Raw genomic sequence first — 20,309 nt, forward strand, 5'->3', positions numbered from 1 at the left:
TATAACAAAAAAGGGAGAAAAGATGTTATATTACAACTTTCTAATAAAGCTTCGAGCAACTTATACGATATACCTTTCTCATTTACAAGATAACCTCGCACGATTTCGTTCGAAAGAATAAAGTCACTTATATGATGTCAGTAAAAGAACAAAGCAAACTGTCACGATGTTAGAATCACCGAGTTAGATAGAATTGAGAAATTTTGCCGATTCCTTTCTGAAACACGAACGAGTAAAAAGTGTTTCAACTTCCGCTGCATGTTATTAAATCCCAGGTAGCGTTTAGTGAGAAGCGTTACGCATACACGCTTCAAATGACAGATAAATCGTGTAGATACAAACTATATACACGGTGTCGCAAGTTTTTACTGCAAAATACTTGTCATTAATATATATTGCGTGTATGAGTATATAAATAAGAATAAGAGAAAAAGTCATATAAATGTTGGCCTGTAAATCCTTTATGAGGAAATTATAACAAAAATACGAAATAACCAACTGGTTCCTCGTTCGCGCAATGGTCGACCGAACATTAACCTCAATGATGGACAGGTCGAGAACCGATTCTTCGCTCCTCAAGATCACCAGATATCACGCTACCGAATTTTTACATGTAGGGAATTTTGAAGGAAAAAAATTTATTAATCAAGGATTAATATAAGAAAGTCCATGACGCATTGCTTGAAATTAAAGGAAATGAACAAGCAATTCTTAAATGTAACATAATCAATTTCTCACGAATGTTAATTCATAACGTCAAAATAGTGTTCGTACATTAAATAACGTTTTAACATGGATATAGAGTAAATATCCCTAGTCTGTTTCTACGCTTTATCGAACAAAAACACTGGCAAATTTTTAATAGAACATTTATAAACCTATACGTATACACTTTTTTCTCATTCTTACTGACAGAATCTGCTAATTTATATCGTTTTACAGAAAATAGCTGGGACACCCTATATTGTTGGTAGTACAGGTTCGAATACATTTCACATAATTTATTCTTGCACTGACCTTAATAATTCCTCGCGTGTTGAAACCACGCATTACTTCCACTTTCATGCTTTTAAATATATTTAACATACGATCGCTAAAAATATTCTCATTTTTATTGTAAAAGAATGTTCTACATAGTTTTATCTCTTATAGGCTTACGTAAAAAGGAAATAGCGCGGGTTAACAAAGAACAGTAGACGCTAATGGACGTATATTGTTCAATGACACGGATAGTATTCGTCTTTGTACAATCCGATACACAATGGAATGTGATACACCTTTCGTTCAATGCACATCCTTTATCCAGTGTCTGCATTCGAACTATGTAGTCGTATACAGAGTGTCCCAGAATCGACGGTACACAACGACCAAAAAAGAAATCGAAGAAGAGGAAAAGAAAAAAATTATGTTTCCTTTCTTCGACGCCTCGTTTTGTAGAAAACCCAATCTGAAAACTGATCGAATATCGGTTCTATTAGGGAACTATCGATGAAGAACGTGTCCAATGTGGCTATCGACCAAGTGCCGATCACATCTATTCTGTACTTCAAAGTCGATTTTCTTGAGAACGAAACTTTAAACGAGAAAATTTTACTCTACATTTTTTTCACTTATCTTTGTTGGTAAAACAGTCTTTCGTCCAGTTGTACTGGGTTGGCAACTAAGTGATTGCGGATTTTGTCATTAGGTGGTATTGACAAAATCCGCAATCACTTAGTTGCCAACCCAATACAACTGGACGAAAGACTGTTTTACCAACCCAATACGATTTTTACTTTGTTTAGAGTTAAACAAATGTATGTGCGTATAGTCGAGGAACTTTTCAACTCGATTCTCTTGAAAACGAAGCGTCAAAGCAAAGGAATCTACTCTCTTTCCTGTTTGATTTATTTTTGCACGCACAGTAACTTTCCGCTTAAGTGTACCACACATTCTGCAACATTATATCGCCAATGATACTGAAGTTATACTAATTATATAACGAGAATCCATCCAGCAACTTTGTCCATTGAAAAAAGCATCTTGAAGCTGAATTTCGTAGGTTTTAAGTTATTGAACAAATTTCATCACCGCTTCATTCAATTTCGGAGTTGCGTGTCAATCGAACCGGAAGCAACCGTTTTCACTTTCACTGGTTTTAAAAGGACGAGGCCTGAATTTCGCGCTGCCTACCCGTTCTTTTCATGTTCCGTATAAAATGTTTGACTACTTAACATAACTCGTAATTTGTTCTTCCGTCATTACCTCACAATACCTCGACGACACGTCTCGATTGTCGCTTCGTTTCATAATTTCAATTTATGTTTCGCATCTTACAGGATAAATCACGACCGATCGCCTTTATCGCGTAAAATACAAAATACAAATCGAAACGAGCTCGATGATACCAGTTGAACGATAAACGCATCTAACGAACAACAAATTTCACAATTATATTCTAAAAAAAAAAAAAAACGAGCGAAACGAGCAAACCTAAAGACATCAAACGCTAAAAATGTACAGGGTGCAGATGAATTCTGTGCACTGAGAACATTGAAAAAGAACAATACATCGTTGCATCGCTATCGATTAATTAACGTTTTAACATCAAGTGAAACAGCGAGACCATTCAAAAATGAAAAGTAATTGAAATCAACTAACACTTTCTTTTAAATACAAAAGTGTATATGTACGATGTAAAAAATCTACGAATTTGTACATTTAATAATATACAAGTGCCTGGTGAAGAAACTTAAACTCGGTGATTACGGTCTAAAAATTCCGCATTCCTCTATATGTTCCTTCGCATTCTCTGGCTTGCATCGATTATGAGGCGTGGTCGCTTCAAAGCAGTGCTATCAAACTTCGATCTTAAGAATAACGGAAACTGCACAAATTCTCAATACACACATATATATATATGTGTGTGTGTATATATATATATATATACATACGTATACACAATAACGTGGAAAAGTTTCTGGCCAGATTTAGATTTTTCATTTATACGCCAGAAGCGATATTAAAAAAAAAAAAATAATAATAAAATAACGCGTTACAAGTACAAGAAAACATTGTCATACAATTACATAACGTTAATTAATTCCGTTGTATCCTTCGGCACGTTTTCGACCGAATCGTATTATTTCAGCGATAGAAAATTTCTAAGTTTGCGGAAGATACGAGAGAATTGTTATTGATCTTTCGTTTCAACCGAAGACTACAGGGAAGGTTACTAGAACTGTTCCTTTGATTTTACGACGAAATATGTTTTCATAATGTTAAAACTGCTCTTTATCGTAACATTATACGTATGTTCCACTTCTACGAAACTTCGTTAATCGAGTCTTTGAATTTAACACGCTCTTTCTGTTCTCTGCCGGCTGCTATTAAAAAAGCATATTCTTCCCTGTCGTGAAGCGTAGTTAAAATAAAAAGGACAATAAAAATCTACTTATCATGTTCTTTCCCTGTGATCTTCAATTGTATTTAAAACATTGAATGTCATTCGAAGGTATTCGTCTGCAGTTGAAAGCAAAGCAAAGTCGGAACATAAAAGGTTCGAGGACCGTAGCAGAGTTGAAAGTCTTTAAAATATCGCTTTCAGAATATAAAGTGAAAAATCCATCTGACAAGAAATTTGTACGATATATATTATGTAAATATTACGATATTATATCAATATTATATATATATATATATAAAAGAAGATAAACGTAGAATATAAAACTGTTATACGATATTATAACCGATGTAACGCGTTTAAAGTGAAAGTGTGATAAAAAAAAAAAAGAAAAAAAAAAAGAAAAGAAAGAAAAGGGAGTCGAAATGCTAATTGTAAGACATTACAACGCTCGGATAACTATTTTGACATGTATCTCGTTATCTGAACGAGTAGGTTACAAAAAATACTTCCCACAAGCAACCGTGTTAAAGATGGAATATTAAAAAAAAAAAAAAAAGAAAAAAAAAGAAAGAAAGAGAGAAAGAAAAAAAAAAGATAAAAAAATCTGTCTGCAAGAAGAAAGCACCTGCGCTGCCTAAAATGGAGAGACGCGAGAGATGTGTTTGATGCTGTTAGCATGCCACACAGCTTCTACAACTTACGTTGTTGTGCGGTCACAAGAAGAGCCAGTTACAAAGAGACAAAACCAGACGTCGTTCTTGATTACAACATTCACAAAGCAGGGATGAACAGATCAGATCAGGTGACTGCTTATTATCCTGAAATAGTGGAAAACATTGTTCTTTCACCTATATATAATTAGCGCTACAAAAACGACTTGGCATTATAGAGGAGAAACTAGGAATATCTCGAAGGCACTCGTTCGATTGACTCGGATCGTGTCGAGTAAAGATATTTATGCAACTTTAACCCTTTCGTTAATGAAACGCGCGCGCGTACATCAACATAATTATTCACTGGCGGAGAGAACGTCTCTTCTGTTATTCGTAAACCAGTGAGAATGTAGCAACAAAGAAGCTAGCTAGAGTTTCAATTTACAAATATATTATATACACATATATTCGTAACTGTTTTCTTTCTAAAGCAAAATATTCCACAACCTTGGTCCTTGGATCAAATTACACCGTAGGTTCCTTAGTTTCACAAAGTTTCGTCGTAAGGTCACGATGGAGTTACAGGTTGATCGTATAATAAAAGTTTTCAAAGTACGAAGCGTTAAATGAAACTTACCTGCGTGCGCGTATACCAAGAACCTTCTCAATCTGAAAGTTACCATAACGAAAGGGTTAAGGCCTAACATACGACACAAATGGTAGGGTAGATGCTTCTTAGAAAAGATCATTAAAAGAAGTTCAGTCGCCACTCGTATTTATAATAATTTGCTGACAAGCGTCGGCGTAAGTGTGGATGGAAAGCCCATCCGAAAAAATTCGACGCTGATGTTTGCTACTGCAAACGTACCTGCTTCGTCGTACACGTACATATCATACATATGCCACCTATGCCTGAATAAATTGAGCATATACTTTCTTCCTCTATATGCGAATTCGACTTTCGAACAAGGTGCTTCTATCTCGTGTATTACACTTAAATACACGCTAACGTCTAAATGTACACTACATTACTGTAACTTTCATCCGTGAATCAATCTTCGAACGTTCACTTTATACATAGCACTTTATACAGCCTGCTTGTATGCGTATACAGTAGCGGACAAAAGTTTAAGACGATGATTTGTAAACCGGATTACAAACATCTTATACGCATATTGTTCTTCTATTCGGTTTGTCTCTTTGGAATAACGTAGCTGTATGTTTGACCTTCGTAACCTCAGACAGTCAGTTGTTAAATACAAACAATGTAGGAGTTACAACAGTTAGTTACCGCCTAGCACTTGGAAACAGTGGACATTAGTTTAAGACGATCTGTGTAAAACGTGAGTACGAGTACAGTTTTTGAACATTTTGATTCTGGAATGTCAAAATCATTGTTTAGTGTACCTTTTATTGCTTAAAATTCATTTAGGTAGGAACAGACTATGGGTAAATCAAAGAATTTACTTGAAAACGAAAGGGAACAAATCGTAAGGCTGCGAAAGCAAAGTAAAACCTTCACCGAAATAGCAAATATAGTGAACAGGTCAGAAACAGCTTGTAAACAAGCTTGGTATAAATGTTTAAAGACAGGCATGTATTGCGATCAACCGAAAAACGGAAGACCACGGAAAACAACACCGAAAATGGATCGCCGGATTCATCGATTGAGCGAAAAGGATCGTTTTCGTAGTGCAAATAATATTGCTGCGGAGATAAACTATGAAAACGATACACAAATTAGTGCTAGAACTGTTAGGAGAAGATTAGAAGACTTTAACTTAAGAGGACGAAAACCCCAAAAGAAACCACTGCTGAGTTCTAGGAATCGAAAAAGACGACTTGCATTTGCTAAAGCTCATAAGCATTGGACAAGTGAAGATTGGCAAAAGGTATTGTTTTCTGACGAATCGAAATTCAGTCGCGTCTCTTCTGACGGGGTACGGTACGTTAGACGTCGAATTGGCGAAAGTTTGAAAACACAGTGCGTTTTAAAAACTCTTAAACATGGTGGTGGCAACGTTATGGTGTGGGCGTGTTTTTCTCGAAGCGGCCCTGGTCCGATATGTCGTATCAATGGAATTATGGACCGTTTTCAATACAAGGACATACTCAAGAACACAATGTTACCTTTTGCACGCAACAATATGAGTGATGATTTTATTTTTCAAAATGATAATGATCCGAAGCACACGGCTCGGGTTGTGAAACAGTTTTTTCAAGAAGAAAATATCACCGTGCTGCCGTGGCCGTCCCAATCACCAGATATTAATCCAATCGAGAACTTGTGGAGCATCATAAAAAAGACAGTACAAGGTTATAAACCGAAAAATTTGAATGAACTTTACTCTACAATTGAAACAGCTTGGAGTAATATTACGGTAGATCAATGTAAAAAATTAATAGATTCAATGCCAAGAAGATGTACCGAAGTGATAAGAAATAACGGATATTGGACAAAATATTGAATTTAAACAAAAATTGTGCATATTTTTTTACCAAAACTTAATATTTTTTGTGTAGTCTTAAACTTTTGACCGACAAAATATTATACAGATTTCGTTCCTTTTTTTGTAACTTCGCTACTGAGCAAAATATCAAAATGAAATTTTTTTTGTAAGTGTATAAACAAATGTACAATTAGTTAATACCAAAAGTAGAACACCGTATTTATATTTTTTATGGAAAGTAAATCAATTATTTATTTCTTCCATTTCGTCTTAAACTTTTGTCCGCTACTGTACGTGTGTACTTTCATCTCAAGAATGATAACGTTTTAATAACTACATAATTGCGGAAATTGAACTTCGAATAATTTTCAGTGAGGACGACGTAAAGTGTTTTTAATAATTTATAATATAAGACCGGTTAGAAATATTTCAACGAGAATTTAAAATGAAATATTTCAACAGAAGGGGTATAAGGGAGGAAGGGGGGAAGAAAAAAAGAGACTTTCATGAATAATTCACGGTCTTCAAAGAAGACCAAGAAGTGCAAGCTGTAAGGAAAATAAAGGACTGGTTTTACTTTTTTAAATGTATGAATACGACACGTAGCGCATTATATACATAAGCTATTCGGTCCAAATCGAGTTTTATGAAGCACGTAGCGTCTATAATACGGCTCTATAATATTTAGTTTTCCAATCAAACATCGTGCTAACTGTAATGAAACTCTTGTAAATAATCGTTGCAGGAAATGATAAAGGAAAATATATTCTAAGAGTTCAAGGGTTAGCGACTCGACTTCTTATACGGTAACTTAATACATATTTCTTTTCTTTTTCTTTTTTCTTTGCTTAATGTGCTCTTGCATGCGAGAGAGAAAAAGTGCGCTTCTCGAACAGGATGTCACTGTAACCTACTTTTAGTTAAAACATAAGGAGAGTTAAAAGATGTATTTTCAAAGCAAGAACCAAGTTCAATAAATAAATTGAAATATACAATTTTTCCCGCCCTTGAATAAATTTCGTAAATTCGCCAAATATATCAACAAATGTTCACGGAAAAAAAAAGAAAAAGAAAGAAACATGACAATCATTTCGTACGGATACAATAACCACAATATTTGGTACAACCATCGATAAAATAATTAAATTAAAGTGCATCTTTACAACAATGATGGGAATGATACAGGAATACTCTATGTACAAGTTATATACAATCTATATACAATTTATATACAGTTTATCGAGCAAATAATCGAATATATTATAAAAATAACACGAAGAATTATATCAAACTATGTCGAATTGACCTTATACAGGATCCTAGCGTCGAAGCACGCTGGTTATTTTTTCATTATTAATTTCGTTCCCATAAAAGTTTCCAATTAATCTGATCGGTTCGTCTGGTAACCGGAGAATGCAAATTAACTACTCCTTTAGACACGAAAATTTCTTCAAACTTACAAATTTTCCGTTTCCTACTGCGCTACAAACCCACAGTTCCTATTTTCTTATAAATAAATTACATCCCTCGCGAAAACCAAAACTAAGCTGATTTAAAATCGATTTGTCATCGTTAATCAATTCCATAATTATACAAATTTTCAGTCAAAACGAATAACCCGGTTACGAACTTCATTTACACGATTAACAAATTACTTATTTGCTTACATTGGCAGATCTGGATATTCCGAAAGTGACATTCGACAACGTGGATGAAAAAAGTCTGATAAACGTAGTCCCACGTTTCTTTCCATCTTTCTTTACTTTTTTTTCACCTCCGTCTCTTCCTATATACTTTCGTCCCTCCTACTCTGTTCTACACCTCCTCGCCTTAGTCCCACCTTCCCGATCATCTTTCATCCTCCCCTCCAATCGCGCAATTCTTTCGTCAAACGGCTAATATCGAACTATAACGAATCGATAACTACGTTCGTTTCTTCCGAATCGAAGAAATCACATATTCGAGATAGCTGTTGGATAATTGCACACTAGAAACTCTTATTTCTCTGTGTAAATTTGTTTTTATATAGAGGAGAAAGTACAGAGGAAAGGACGTACAGAAAAATAGCTAACATCTTTTTACGTTTTCGCTGATGTTTGAAAGTGCATCGATTCGTTGAAACTTAATTTTGTCAACTTCTTGTAACGTTGTATGTACATGCCTCGATATTTTTTTAAGACATCGCAGCGAGAGAATAAATTGGACGTTCCGTTATATGCAAACGCGATGTAATACAATCAAAGGGGGCTCGTTTAATCGCAAATGATAATTCAGGCACGCGCATAGGAACATAAATTAACCGAACAAAGCGTACATTTAGTGTTATGCAAGACGAATATGAAATAATAAGAAATTAATTATGAATCACTCGTGGAGATTTCGCGGTAATAATTAAAAGAACAACTCTTTTCTGTATGTTACTTTTTATGTGTATTTTTCTAAAGATTCCTTTACTGTTTCTTATATATTTCAAAAAAAATGTTGCAATGCATGTATGTGCACATTATAAATAAAAACTCTTTTTCTGATTAATAATGTATAGGAGATAAAAAGATAAACAGAATCTTTGAGCGAAATTTCTGAATGAAATTTGTTCACAGTGAAGACACACCTTCCTGATAGTTTCAAGAAATACTGTTATTCTACATGTAATCTACTATTACATTGCATTCAATGTATAAAATGAGAAGTACATAAAGATTCTCTTATGAACAGTATATATATCACGCACAATTTATTTTATTAATTAATACCGAATATTAATTAAAATACCAAAATAAGAAAATAAATAGAATCAAGTAGTTTTTAAGAATTCAAAATTCCCGCATTTATTATGTTATCATAAAAGATATAACCTAGCAAACACGAAGATGGCACCCCGCTGGGGGTAGCCATCCACATGCTATATTTATTTTTATTTTATTTTATTTTTTTTACCAATAAGATATAACACTTTACCAAATGTCCTTCAGGACAAATTGTAAAAAAAAAACCAAAATAAACTTAAAAAAAAAAGGATTATTATGTTATACGTTCTAATGTTGACCAAATAGTTAGCGACAATTTTCAAATCGCACATACACCAAAAAGACTGTCACAAAACAGAAATCACAGAAATACATTTTTATGTTTCCATTTGCCTGATTTGCTCCAGAAAACGAACCTTGTATTTCGCTCAATGTTACGAATGCGAAAATATTCAAGCAGCTTCTTTCAAGTAGAAGGGGAAAGGTTCAAATACGTTTGCTGGTTACAAGCAACTCCACTTTCTAGCTTTATTATTCCCTACGCCAATTCTGTAGACCATAGATTAAAAACACCTGAGGATTTATTATCTTCCATTCTATACAACATTTTCAAATTTGTTTGCCGCTTTCTGTTTTAATTGTGACTCGAAAAGTTATATGAGTAATTTTCAATGATAGATGAGTCTTAATATTGTCAAATCTAGTGATCAAATAGGAAACTTATTAACCGGTTATAATTTTTCTTTTACCATCTTTGGTACATGTATCTTATTCTAAACGACAAAGTTAACCAAACAACGATACGTGGCTCGAAAACGTGTGAAACATTAAACGTATTGTAAACAGTTACGTAAAGCTTAACGATTTAATGCAAAATGTAGCAGTGAGTATAGTTTGACCACTGAGTTAATCCATCCAATAGATCATAACGTCACTCCAATAACTTCGACTCTTTCCCAGTATTCAAATATAGAAGTTCATCCGATATTACATATGATTTATAATAAATTTAAAAATCAGTACGTTTAGAATGTGAAATAATTGGCAAACAGCGAAATGAGCGCGTGCGCAACCTCGCAAAGAAGTTGAAAATCACGTTCTAATATACATATCCTTTCTTCGAGGAATTCTTTGTGATGCCACTCGATTAACAAACGTAGACAATGCTTTTCTATAAGATTAGACGTGGATGGTCGATTCGTATCGAAAAAATATCGCTTAAGATGGCTTAAGAACGTATTTGGCTTACCGCTAATGCGCCTCATGGCGGCTCACGACACGGCTCGTATCCAAAAACCGACGAGGTGGTCAATCCAGCGAGGTATGTAAATCTTCCTGTTCGCTATAAACACCATGCCACATGTACAAACACCGATCATCACCTACGCCATGCACACACCGATTCTGGAACGTAAGGTTCCCGCGCCATTGCCCACTGATGAGGCTTTTCTCGAACAAAGAAGATAACCTGCCTCCTCCGACACCGTACTTTTCCCTGTTACGTTAACACGAATAAGTAACCAGTCGCCTCGAGAATGACTGACATACTGTTAACCGCGATCAGAGTGATTCTCTCTATGCGGCGACCGACGGATGCACTGACCGAATGTGTGGTAATTTTAAACGTACTTGAACGCGGGTGAGAAACGGCGACCAAACAGGGTATAAACTACTCCATCACGATTTCTCACGTAGCACTGTCGTCCTCTAGTATCCAATGCCACCGCCAGAGCGCTCGACCAACCGGTAATGATAAATCTCCTCCTTGTATGGATTTAGGTCCCCGAGCCGCACTGTTGGCTTTTTAAATCCATTCATTCTATCGCGTATTCTGTATATTGTTTTCTTGTATTTCTGGTTGATATAATATCTTTACATTAAACTATAAATGTAAAGCGTTATATAGAATAGATTTACAGTGTGACATATAGTATAGTACATTCGCTTTGTATGTAAGCCATACAAAAGGCAAGTTGATCGAATGAAATAAAAATTTCTTTACCATTATTAACAATATTAATCTTGCAAAAGATACACATTTATAAGTCTATGCAGTACGATAATTAACGCATAATTTAAATAACAATTTCTGAAACTACAACTTCGAACACTTTTACGTTTCAACTTTCTACTAATTAACCCTCCTGTTTTCCTCGGGTCTATATATGACCCGAGATGGATGTTGCATCTCAATATATGTTATTAAAATATAAATCATTTTTAAATATTTGTTTTGGTATTCAATATTTATATATTTTACACCTTCTATGAATAAAGTATTTTAAAAAAAGAAGATATCTGAAGAAATACGAACATGAAAAAGAAATAATCATGGTTAAAGTCGAAAGTAGCATGAATGTAAGCATTGAATGTATATCATATATTAGAAATTATTTACCAGAATACAAATTTAAATATATTAATTTCAGAATATATATAAATTGCTTTATTTAATTCTCGAGGCCTATATGTATTATAATTATAGCAATAATTTCGTTACTAAAATTTTTTTATAAAATACATGTCATAAATAATTTATATATAGACTTCAAATAAATAAATGTTTGAAAGGTAGCAATTATGTTCTTGTACTACATAAAAGATGATGTAAGAACAACACAGTACAATAGAACTAATTATAGTTAATTACCTTGTACCATCGACTTGAGTTTATGAGCACATATGCGCGTGCATGCACAGATATAATGCGATGATATAAGCATATTACTAACATTTGTATACTGGCTCAATCGAAAGTAATTGTACTAATAGTTTTGGTCTCGCATCTTATTTAAGTCAAAAGTATTCTACGATTTACTTAATGTTAATAGTATATTCTTCTTTCGTTATAATTCAATGTAAACGTAAGTTAAATATGTTCTTTTTAATTGATTCACGAATTATAACGAAACAGATGCTTTAACATAAATGTATAACATTAAAAAATTATTAATTCTGTATAGTCTTATAGTATTTTTTTCAAAGCTAACAATTTCGTTCACCTAAGATGTAAAATTTGTACATTTCAGCAATTTGAAAATTTAGCTATAAAAATATTGTTTATGCCAATTTAAATAGCATACTCGACTGCTACGTTTAATTTAAAATACATAAGATGATAGGTTCAAAAAATTAAAAAGGTAGAAAATATTTAAAATGTTTTATATTTCTAAAAACTTAAAATTAAGCTGTAAGAAATTAATAAATGATATTTCTCCTATTCCTTTATGTATAGTTCTTTATTGGCTAGGAAACTATTCCGATGTCATTTCTAGAAGAACAGCGTAAAAGGAGTAGAACCACATGCTTCGCAACGAGATCCCGTTGTACAAAGTCAAGAAGTCAATGAGCGGTCGACGTACACTATCGTAGTATCGGTAAAGTACTACGGTAGGCTTTACAATAAGTACTGTCGAAGCTGGTAATAGGGTGACGCTGTACGGGGTTACCATGACAACAGACTGTAGGCTTTTTCAATCTCTTCCCTTCTGCCAGCATTAGCCCTTATACTTCTCTCCCTCTTTATATTCCTTTCGTTCTCATTTCTATCTCCTTTCCTTTTCTTTACCTCACCTTGATGCTGTAACTCTTATTCTACCTACACATATCATACTATATACATATCTTCGATAACGTTCACTCACCGCCATGTAAGTTGCGTTTATTTCTATCGAAAGTCTATCCCTTGATATCTCTCACCCATTTCAATATATCTTTCATATAAAAGATTTCTTCCTAATTTTATATAATATAATCTTTACTTATATTGACGTCTATGTATTTATTTATTTCTAATTTGTTAGATTATATTTTCGAAACCTACGTTATCAAAAATCATAAACTTAAAACATTACAAATCTATTTCATTTAAAAAAATTCGGTACTTAATGGTAAAAATGGAAAAATTTACTTACGAATATTGTTCCACACAGATAAAAAATGTAACGTGAAACGCAGTTAACTTTAAATATTCAATGATCTTCTCTTTTACTTATAAAGATTTTTTATTTTCTTTTGTCTATTATCGTTTTAATAATGTTAATAATTAATCATAGAAATAGTAATGATTATATTGTCTCATGAACTATATATATATATACGCATCACATTATAAAATATATACATATCTTGTTTTATTATTAAATTTGAGCTTGGTAAATATCATGCAATAAAAATTATCAAATGGATAAGGAATTTTAGAACTATATAGTTATTACATATTGGTTTGTCTATCAGTATATAATTAATTAATAAGCTTATAAGTAACAGTCTGTTTTATCTGAAATACCGTGACTTAATGTTATTTTTATAGCTGCATCATTTTAAAAAAAATATATTATTGCATATTTTTAAAAAATTTTATGTTTTTCATACATTACATGTAGTCTATATTATTAAAAATCGCCATAGAGTTATATGTATAATACAAAATAGTAAACTTTTTAGTGATATAAAAAAATGCACTATGTGTATAGGCACGCGCATGTTTATATATCGCGTTACGTTTGATTTCATAGTTAATAAATAATTTCAGATGTACCTTGTTTATATCTGTTTAATTTTAAGATGGCTATATAAAAAAATAAATAAATAAATAAAAGATGGATGTTTATATTCTTATATAAAATGTTGTATTGTTTATTGCATCGTTTAGTAAAAAAAAGGAGCTAATATACTTCGATACTTATTACAAACAGTCCTTTAATATTCATAGGATTAATTTTGTTCTAACTCTTAGTTCATAAAACTGGAATGGTAAATCAATATAAAAAGATACAAAAAGCTTTACATGTATACTACTTATGCATACATTCTTTTTTTTTTTAAATTATGTTACATTCAACTGTACAAATACAAAGTAAAAAATTTTAATAAAAGATATATCACTTTGGTCACTATAACTTTTCATGATTTGCATAACACTTTACGAATCTTACAACTAAAAATCACAATATAATTAGCCTGTACAATAGTAAAAACATTAAATCGAGCAAATTTCATAATAAGCACTTAACAATCAATTTAACGATTTTCAGGTTAGATATTTGTAGATGTTTTTAAATATGTATTAATTGTTTCATTCTGTAACTGAAGCTTTAAAATTAAATAATCACACAACTACTAAACAGGTTTAATAGAATACTTCAGAGTATGGAGATTTAAGTTTTTTAATTTTAAATACTTTAATTTAATTAATTGCTAAAATTTTGGGTACTGGAATTAAGTTCCTACACATATCTAAAGTGTGTATACAGATCTCATCATGATATGGAGAAATCAAACATTTACATACATTATCATATATCATATGTTGTATATATGTTCACATTATAACGAAAATGAAAGAAAGGTCGTATATGAGAAAGAGTAAATGCTACCGTTTCCTTTTCATGCCTTTGCGATATCCTTTACCAAACCACCCAGGATTTTTAGCAGCTATTGGAGGATCTGTATGGATTACCAATGTTTTTGTATCTTTTATCTGCTTACTTTCGGGTCCTGTTAAATTAAAATTATCTGCATCTCGTTGGTAATAAAGGCAAGTAAGAGAGCCTTCGTTTTCCATGCAAAAAATACACGTAGGTTTAGGTTTTGGCACGTCTGAGGTCATATTCGGTACTTGCATGAATGGATAATAAAAAAGTGGTGTTAGTTGAGGGCACATATACATTGGTGGAAATGGTAAGCCCATGGACAAAAATGGTAATGCAGTAAAAAATGGTGCTGAATAAGCAGACATTGATTCGGTTACTCTTTTGGGTGAAACACATTCTTCCTCTTTGGTTTCGGATGAAACATCTTCGTGAAAATTGTCATTAATTTGATTTAGTTCCTTATGAACAATACTGGATGGCTCTTCCAAGCAAGGTTGACTTGTTGTGTGCTGTTCATTATTTCTAAGTCGTACAGCGTGGAAAAAGATAGGATCCTTGGCACGATTATACTGTGGTATTTCCAACCCAAGATGAGCCATAATTCTTTTCATAACTTCGTCGCATTTTCCATTTATTTTCAAAACTGCATTTTCGTCCTTCGGTGTCCATTGTAAATTTACAATGTACAGTGACGGACGTTTATGTATCGGCCTATCCATCTGCCACAACCATGGATATTTCTTCAGAACTTTTAAGCTAGAACCTAAACACAATATAACATCTGCTTGCTTTGCTGCTCTTGTTGCACCATTCCAATTAATTGGCCAGGGAAGATTGCCTCTTTCACCAAAATGAACAATGGAATCTTGCAAACCAGAGTTACATCTATGGCATAATCTTCCAGTACCATGAGAATATCGAGCTGTTTTTTCAGTAACATCGAACAATCTCCAATATTCTCTATATGGTTTACACATTCTACAAACTTCTACATACATATTACCATGAACTTCAGATAGAAGTGTACGAGGTATTCCACTACGCAAATGAAGTCCATCACAATTTTGAGAAACTACATGTTTTAAAACCCTTGCTTTATATAAGGCATAAAGAGCCATATGTGTCAACGTTGGTTCTGCTTGGCTAAGATCATGATTGCTGAAATATATAATAAATTAATCAAAATACCTAGTAATATATATAATAAAAGAAAACTAGATCTGATTAACTATCCTTTAACACTATTTGATTAGTTTTAACATTACCCGATATCTTTTCCTTGTTGTAAACGAGTCCAAACGCCATTTGTTCCTCTATAATCAGGGATAGAAGCAGCTGTACTAATACCAGCACCAGTATAAACAGCAAGCGATGTTGCTCTGCTGATAGCTGCAGCCAATCTCATACACTTTTCTTCTAAAATTTCTGGTGCATCTTCTACCTCTTCAAGTCTTGCTTTTACCCTATGCCTTTTCTCTTGTCTAAGAAATTGGTAAATTTTTCGTTAACATAATTGTCAGCATATTTATTACTAAACTACATTTTTAAAATATTTATTTGTTCATAAAAACAATAAAAAGATTCGTATATTATGACAATATTCCATATTATATTAGCAGTAACAAAATAATTTGACATGTTCATTAGTGTACAATCAATGATTTCCAAAATGGCTATACCTTAAATTAACCTCTTTTACTACATCACTACAAGATACGAGTATCCCTGTTTCTTCTGCAGTTCTGTCTCTTTCAGATTTTTGCAAAATCGCAGCTACCTAAAAAGACATAAAAATGTAACATTCCCATTGTTGTTTACGATGCATCGAAAACAATGCCGGGAGATACATAGAAATTTTGGATAAAATTTACGACTAACTATAATAGAATAGGATGTATTAAAAATTATGCACGTACCTTTTTAAAAGTTGCTACTCGTTCGTCTTTAACTTTGAAAGCTTTAAGAGCTGCGGAACGCCTCCTTGACAGAAACTTCTCATTACCAGCCTCCTCCATCTTTAATCAAAACGACCAGCACGGCACTGTATCAAGTATCTAAAATGATAGAAATGTCATGATCGCTTAAAATTAATATTTCTAGTATATCAGTAATATATCATCTATTATTGTTATTAATAATGTACATTTTTCACTTAATATATGATTAAAAATACATTGTGAAAATGTACATGTGCATATTACAACCTTTTACAAATAAATTTATAACTATGACAAAGTTATAAATATTATCGTTTTAAACTATGAATACTTCATGACATAGAATGACAATATTAAAATGGCAAAAATACATCCTACATTACGAATACTCCAATTTTGTCAAATACACATAAACCATTGTAACCAATTTTATTACTAACAAAAAAAGTAAGGGAACATATTAAGGAACATGTTTTTTAACATGAATTTGTAGACTTAAATTAATTTATATAACACAAAATTTGTCATTTATTTTGCCAAGAAATTCTGTACGTAGAAGGCGACTATTCTATATGACATTTTGTACGAAAATATTCCTAAACTTAATATTAATAGAATCAATGTAATCAATGAAATCACGGATACATATATTTAACAATATTAAAGCAAAAATTATACATAACAAAATTTGATATTGCTGAATATTTATTTTACAATTTAAGATTTAATTAATAGTTCTTACATTTAATCACATAAACAATTAATAATGTTGCTAAAGAATATTAACTTTTTCTAGATTTTTGAATTACATATAGATATATGTTATCCATGTAAATTATTCATATACATTTATAGCATTATATAAATCCAAACATTTTTTTTTTTAAGATTCATACAAAGAAAAAACGAGTAAAATGTGGCAGTAGTAAAAATAATTTGTATTAGTGATAACAAGAAGGTTATTAAATATACAATTGAAATGCTTTCGAAACTTGTTCCCGCCATTTGAAAATTTAAATATTATCTACACGTTTGTATTTTCTATTGTGGTGTGAATCGACAACTCTGGACAAAATAGCGATTATATTTTCGACTTTGATTTTATTTGTTGACAAAGAAAATTCGAAGTTTATGATTTCTATTTGCAACTAAATAATTACAGTCAGAATGAATAGGTACTAGTGGAAACGGTTTGATAATTAGTCATGCCAGGTTTAGAAGAAAGTATTTCACGCGATACCAGTCCACCTACGCACAGCCTAATGTCCGATGGAATCGTCTCTGAGCAAGTGAAAAAATTTTTGTTTACTTCTCGTAAGACTCAGGACAACATACAGTGCAACGAGAGTTTAGAGATTTATATCCTCGAGGTACTACAATTTTTCAGTAACTGATACATTATTGATTCATTTTTTTATTGTATGTATATCACATGTACTCTTTTTGGTTATGTATTTTTTTGTATATTGGGTTGGCAACTAAGTGATTGCGGATTATGTCAATACCACGTAATGACAAAATCCGCAATCACTTAGTTGCCAAACCAATATTATTATTAGTAAAATAATTGTGTTAGTAATTCATGTTTTTTAAATGGAGTAACGTAGATAAAGCGTTTAACATATGAATTCACATTTTAATTAATCATAAAACATTAAATATTAATAAGTTTTAAAAGATAATTTAATTCTTTAAAGTATATTGTGAGTAGGTTAAAATTTGTGATCTTATTTAAGTATTTTTTGCTTCATGTATTATTGTCAACTTATTTTTTGTTACAGTTACTTCAAGCTAATTATAGTTTTTATACATGGCCTTCTGCACCTGTGTTAGCTTGGTTTCTTTGGGAACATAAAGAAGAACTTATTGGGAAGAGAGTTTTAGAACTTGGTTCAGGTACAGCTCTTCCTGGAATTTTAGCTAGTAAATGTGGTGCTATTGTAACTTTAAGCGATTCTGCTAGTTTTCCTAGAAGTCTACAGCATATAAGAAGAAGTTGCGAATTAAATGGTATTTTATCTCAAGTTCAAATTGTTGGCATTACATGGGGTTTATTCTTGTCTAGTTTATTTTCAATTGGGCCATTAGATTTAATTCTTGGTTCTGATTGTTTTTATGAACCAACGTTATTCGAAGATATAGTTGTTACAGTAGCATTTTTATTAGAAAGAAATCCAAATGCAAAATTCTTGTGTACCTATCATGAAAGAAGTGCGGATTGGTCTATAGAACATCTATTAAATAAGTGGAATCTTACCTGCACTCATATATCATTGGCTGGACTCGGAACAGATTCTGATATAAACATACATGAATTAATGCAAGATCATACAATTCACTTATTAAGTATACAGCGTGCAGCTTAAGTGTCTTTTGCCATGATTAGAAGATATCTAATTTCTATACGTAATATTCCATGGACTGTTTCTCACTCCGAGCTTGAAGGATACTTCTCAGTATATGGTGATGTGAAAACTGCAAAAATTATATTTGACAAACATGGTTTAAGCACAGGTTATGGATTTGTAGAATTTTATGATAAATTAGCAGCAAACTCTGTACTTAATACAGATCATGTTTTGGATAATGGGAAACTATTTCTTACTAAAGGTCTTAAATATTTGTATGAAGACCCCGTTAAACAGTTTGTAGAGAAACACATATTAGATGCTGATACATATGAGTAATGAAAGTATTTGCACAGTGAATATACACAAAATACAGACAATAAAAAAATAATCACTATTAATATAAATCCTATTATTAACCAACCCTTCGATCATAGTTTATTGATGTAAATAATATAAACAATAACAAAATGAGTATTGAAAAAACATTCAATAAAGCTACGATCTATTTACAGTCACTGGCATCGGAATTAAATTCCACAGAACTCTTAAAATTCTATGCTTTATATAAACAGGCTACAATTGGATCATGTAATATCTCAAAACCCAATTGGTATCAAATGCAAGCACGACAGAAATGGGAAGCATGGAAAAGTCTTAATGATATGAGTTGTGATGATGCTATGAATAATTATGTACTTGAACTATCTAAACTTAATCCAAACTGGGAACAAGATGCGCAATCTGAATCTAATAACTGGGTTGCTATTAGTCGATTAATAAATATGGAAGATGAAATAAGTGATACGGACAAAACTTTTTTGGATTGGGTGAAAGAAGGACATAATGAAAAAGTACAAGAACTACTAAACAAAGAACCAAAACATGCAAATTTAATAGATTCGGAAGGTCTGTTACCTATACACTGGGCTGCAGATCGAGGTCATTTGAGAATTATAGAACAATTAATTAAAAAAGGAGCAAGTGTAAATTCACAAGATGAAGATGGACAAACACCATTGCATTATGCAGCTTCATGTGGGCATCTTGATGTTGTAAAGTATTTACTGTCTATTGGAGCTGAGTCCATAAAAGATAATAATGGTATGACACCTAAAGACATTGCTGATGAACATTTAAAACATATATTGTGATTAAATATTAATATATGTAATCATCATGTAATAACTAAATTTAACAATGAATGTTAATAAATTGAATTAATGATTTTTTCATAGTATTTTATATTATAGTTTAATTGTTTTTAGAAACTCTTTATTTATAAACAAATAAATCTTCCATTAGCTTTTTTAACTATATTCACAGCCTAAGCACTTCTTAGGTAAATGCATAATTTATCAGAGACAATGTTAAAACGTTTTTACATAGTAGTACATTTTTAGGCACGAAATAT

The 20,309-nt window shown here is 32.1% G+C and overlaps 4 protein-coding genes across 5 annotated transcripts in view; 2 read left to right on the forward strand and 2 right to left on the reverse strand.

Annotated features, from left to right (window-relative positions):
• The window catches only part of LOC132907346 (caskin-1), a 51,908-nt gene extending 40,973 nt beyond the window's left edge, over positions 1-10,935 (reverse strand). Inside the window, exons 1-2 of one of the 2 annotated variants that reach the window (XM_060960359.1) lie at positions 10,485-10,935; positions 4,087-4,203 (exon numbers count right to left, since the gene is read on the reverse strand). Coding sequence is in view for 1 of the 2 variants with exons in the window: in XM_060960358.1 (XP_060816341.1) it covers positions 10,485-10,500 (16 nt within the window). In the remaining variant the exon portion in view is untranslated. The remainder of the gene's footprint in view (positions 1-4,086; positions 4,204-10,484) is intronic. The other variant, XM_060960358.1, reaches the window with a different exon arrangement.
• A 3,084-nt stretch (positions 10,936-14,019) lies between these two features.
• On the reverse strand, positions 14,020-16,882 carry LOC132907347 (NAD-dependent protein deacetylase sirtuin-7). The gene is made up of 5 exons (XM_060960360.1): positions 16,754-16,882; positions 16,527-16,664; positions 16,290-16,387; positions 15,876-16,091; positions 14,020-15,768 (listed from the first exon to the last, which is right to left on the reverse strand). Exons 2-5 carry the CDS (start codon positions 16,623-16,625, stop codon positions 14,610-14,612), a joined length of 1,572 nt encoding a protein of 523 aa, XP_060816343.1. The 5' UTR covers positions 16,626-16,664; positions 16,754-16,882; the 3' UTR covers positions 14,020-14,609.
• Positions 16,883-17,599: 717 nt separating this feature from the next.
• On the forward strand, positions 17,600-19,141 carry LOC132907348 (histone-arginine methyltransferase METTL23). Its single transcript, XM_060960361.1, has 2 exons — positions 17,600-17,917; positions 18,329-19,141. Exons 1-2 carry the CDS (start codon positions 17,753-17,755, stop codon positions 18,911-18,913), a joined length of 750 nt encoding a protein of 249 aa, XP_060816344.1. The 5' UTR covers positions 17,600-17,752; the 3' UTR covers positions 18,914-19,141.
• A 125-nt stretch (positions 19,142-19,266) lies between these two features.
• Positions 19,267-20,135, forward strand: LOC132907349 (acyl-CoA-binding domain-containing protein 6). The gene has a single exon (XM_060960362.1). The coding sequence runs from the start codon at positions 19,366-19,368 to the stop codon at positions 20,047-20,049; it is 684 nt and encodes a 227-aa protein (XP_060816345.1). The 5' UTR covers positions 19,267-19,365; the 3' UTR covers positions 20,050-20,135.
• The last annotated feature ends 174 nt before the right edge of the window (positions 20,136-20,309 follow it).

The sequence above is a fragment of the Bombus pascuorum genome, chromosome 5 (genome assembly GCF_905332965.1).
Source record: "Bombus pascuorum chromosome 5, iyBomPasc1.1, whole genome shotgun sequence".
Lineage (NCBI taxonomy): Eukaryota > Metazoa > Arthropoda > Insecta > Hymenoptera > Apidae > Bombus > Bombus pascuorum.

Bases quoted from the DNA above. Each gene is read 5' to 3' on its own strand.
- LOC132907349 (XM_060960362.1), top strand. From the start codon at position 19,366: ATGAGTATTGAAAAAACATTCAATAAAGCTACGATCTATTTACAGTCA.
- LOC132907348 (XM_060960361.1), top strand. From the start codon at position 17,753: ATGCCAGGTTTAGAAGAAAGTATTTCACGCGATACCAGTCCACCTACG. The intron at 17,918-18,328 runs GTACTACAATTT...TTTTTGTTACAG, and splicing joins TAGAGATTTATATCCTCGAG to TTACTTCAAGCTAATTATAG.
- LOC132907347 (XM_060960360.1), bottom strand. From the start codon at position 16,625: ATGGAGGAGGCTGGTAATGAGAAGTTTCTGTCAAGGAGGCGTTCCGCA. The intron at 16,388-16,526 runs GTACGTGCATAA...ATGTCTTTTTAG, and splicing joins GAGTAGCAACTTTTAAAAAG to GTAGCTGCGATTTTGCAAAA. The intron at 15,769-15,875 runs GTAATGTTAAAA...TATATATTTCAG, and splicing joins CAACAAGGAAAAGATATCGG to CAATCATGATCTTAGCCAAG.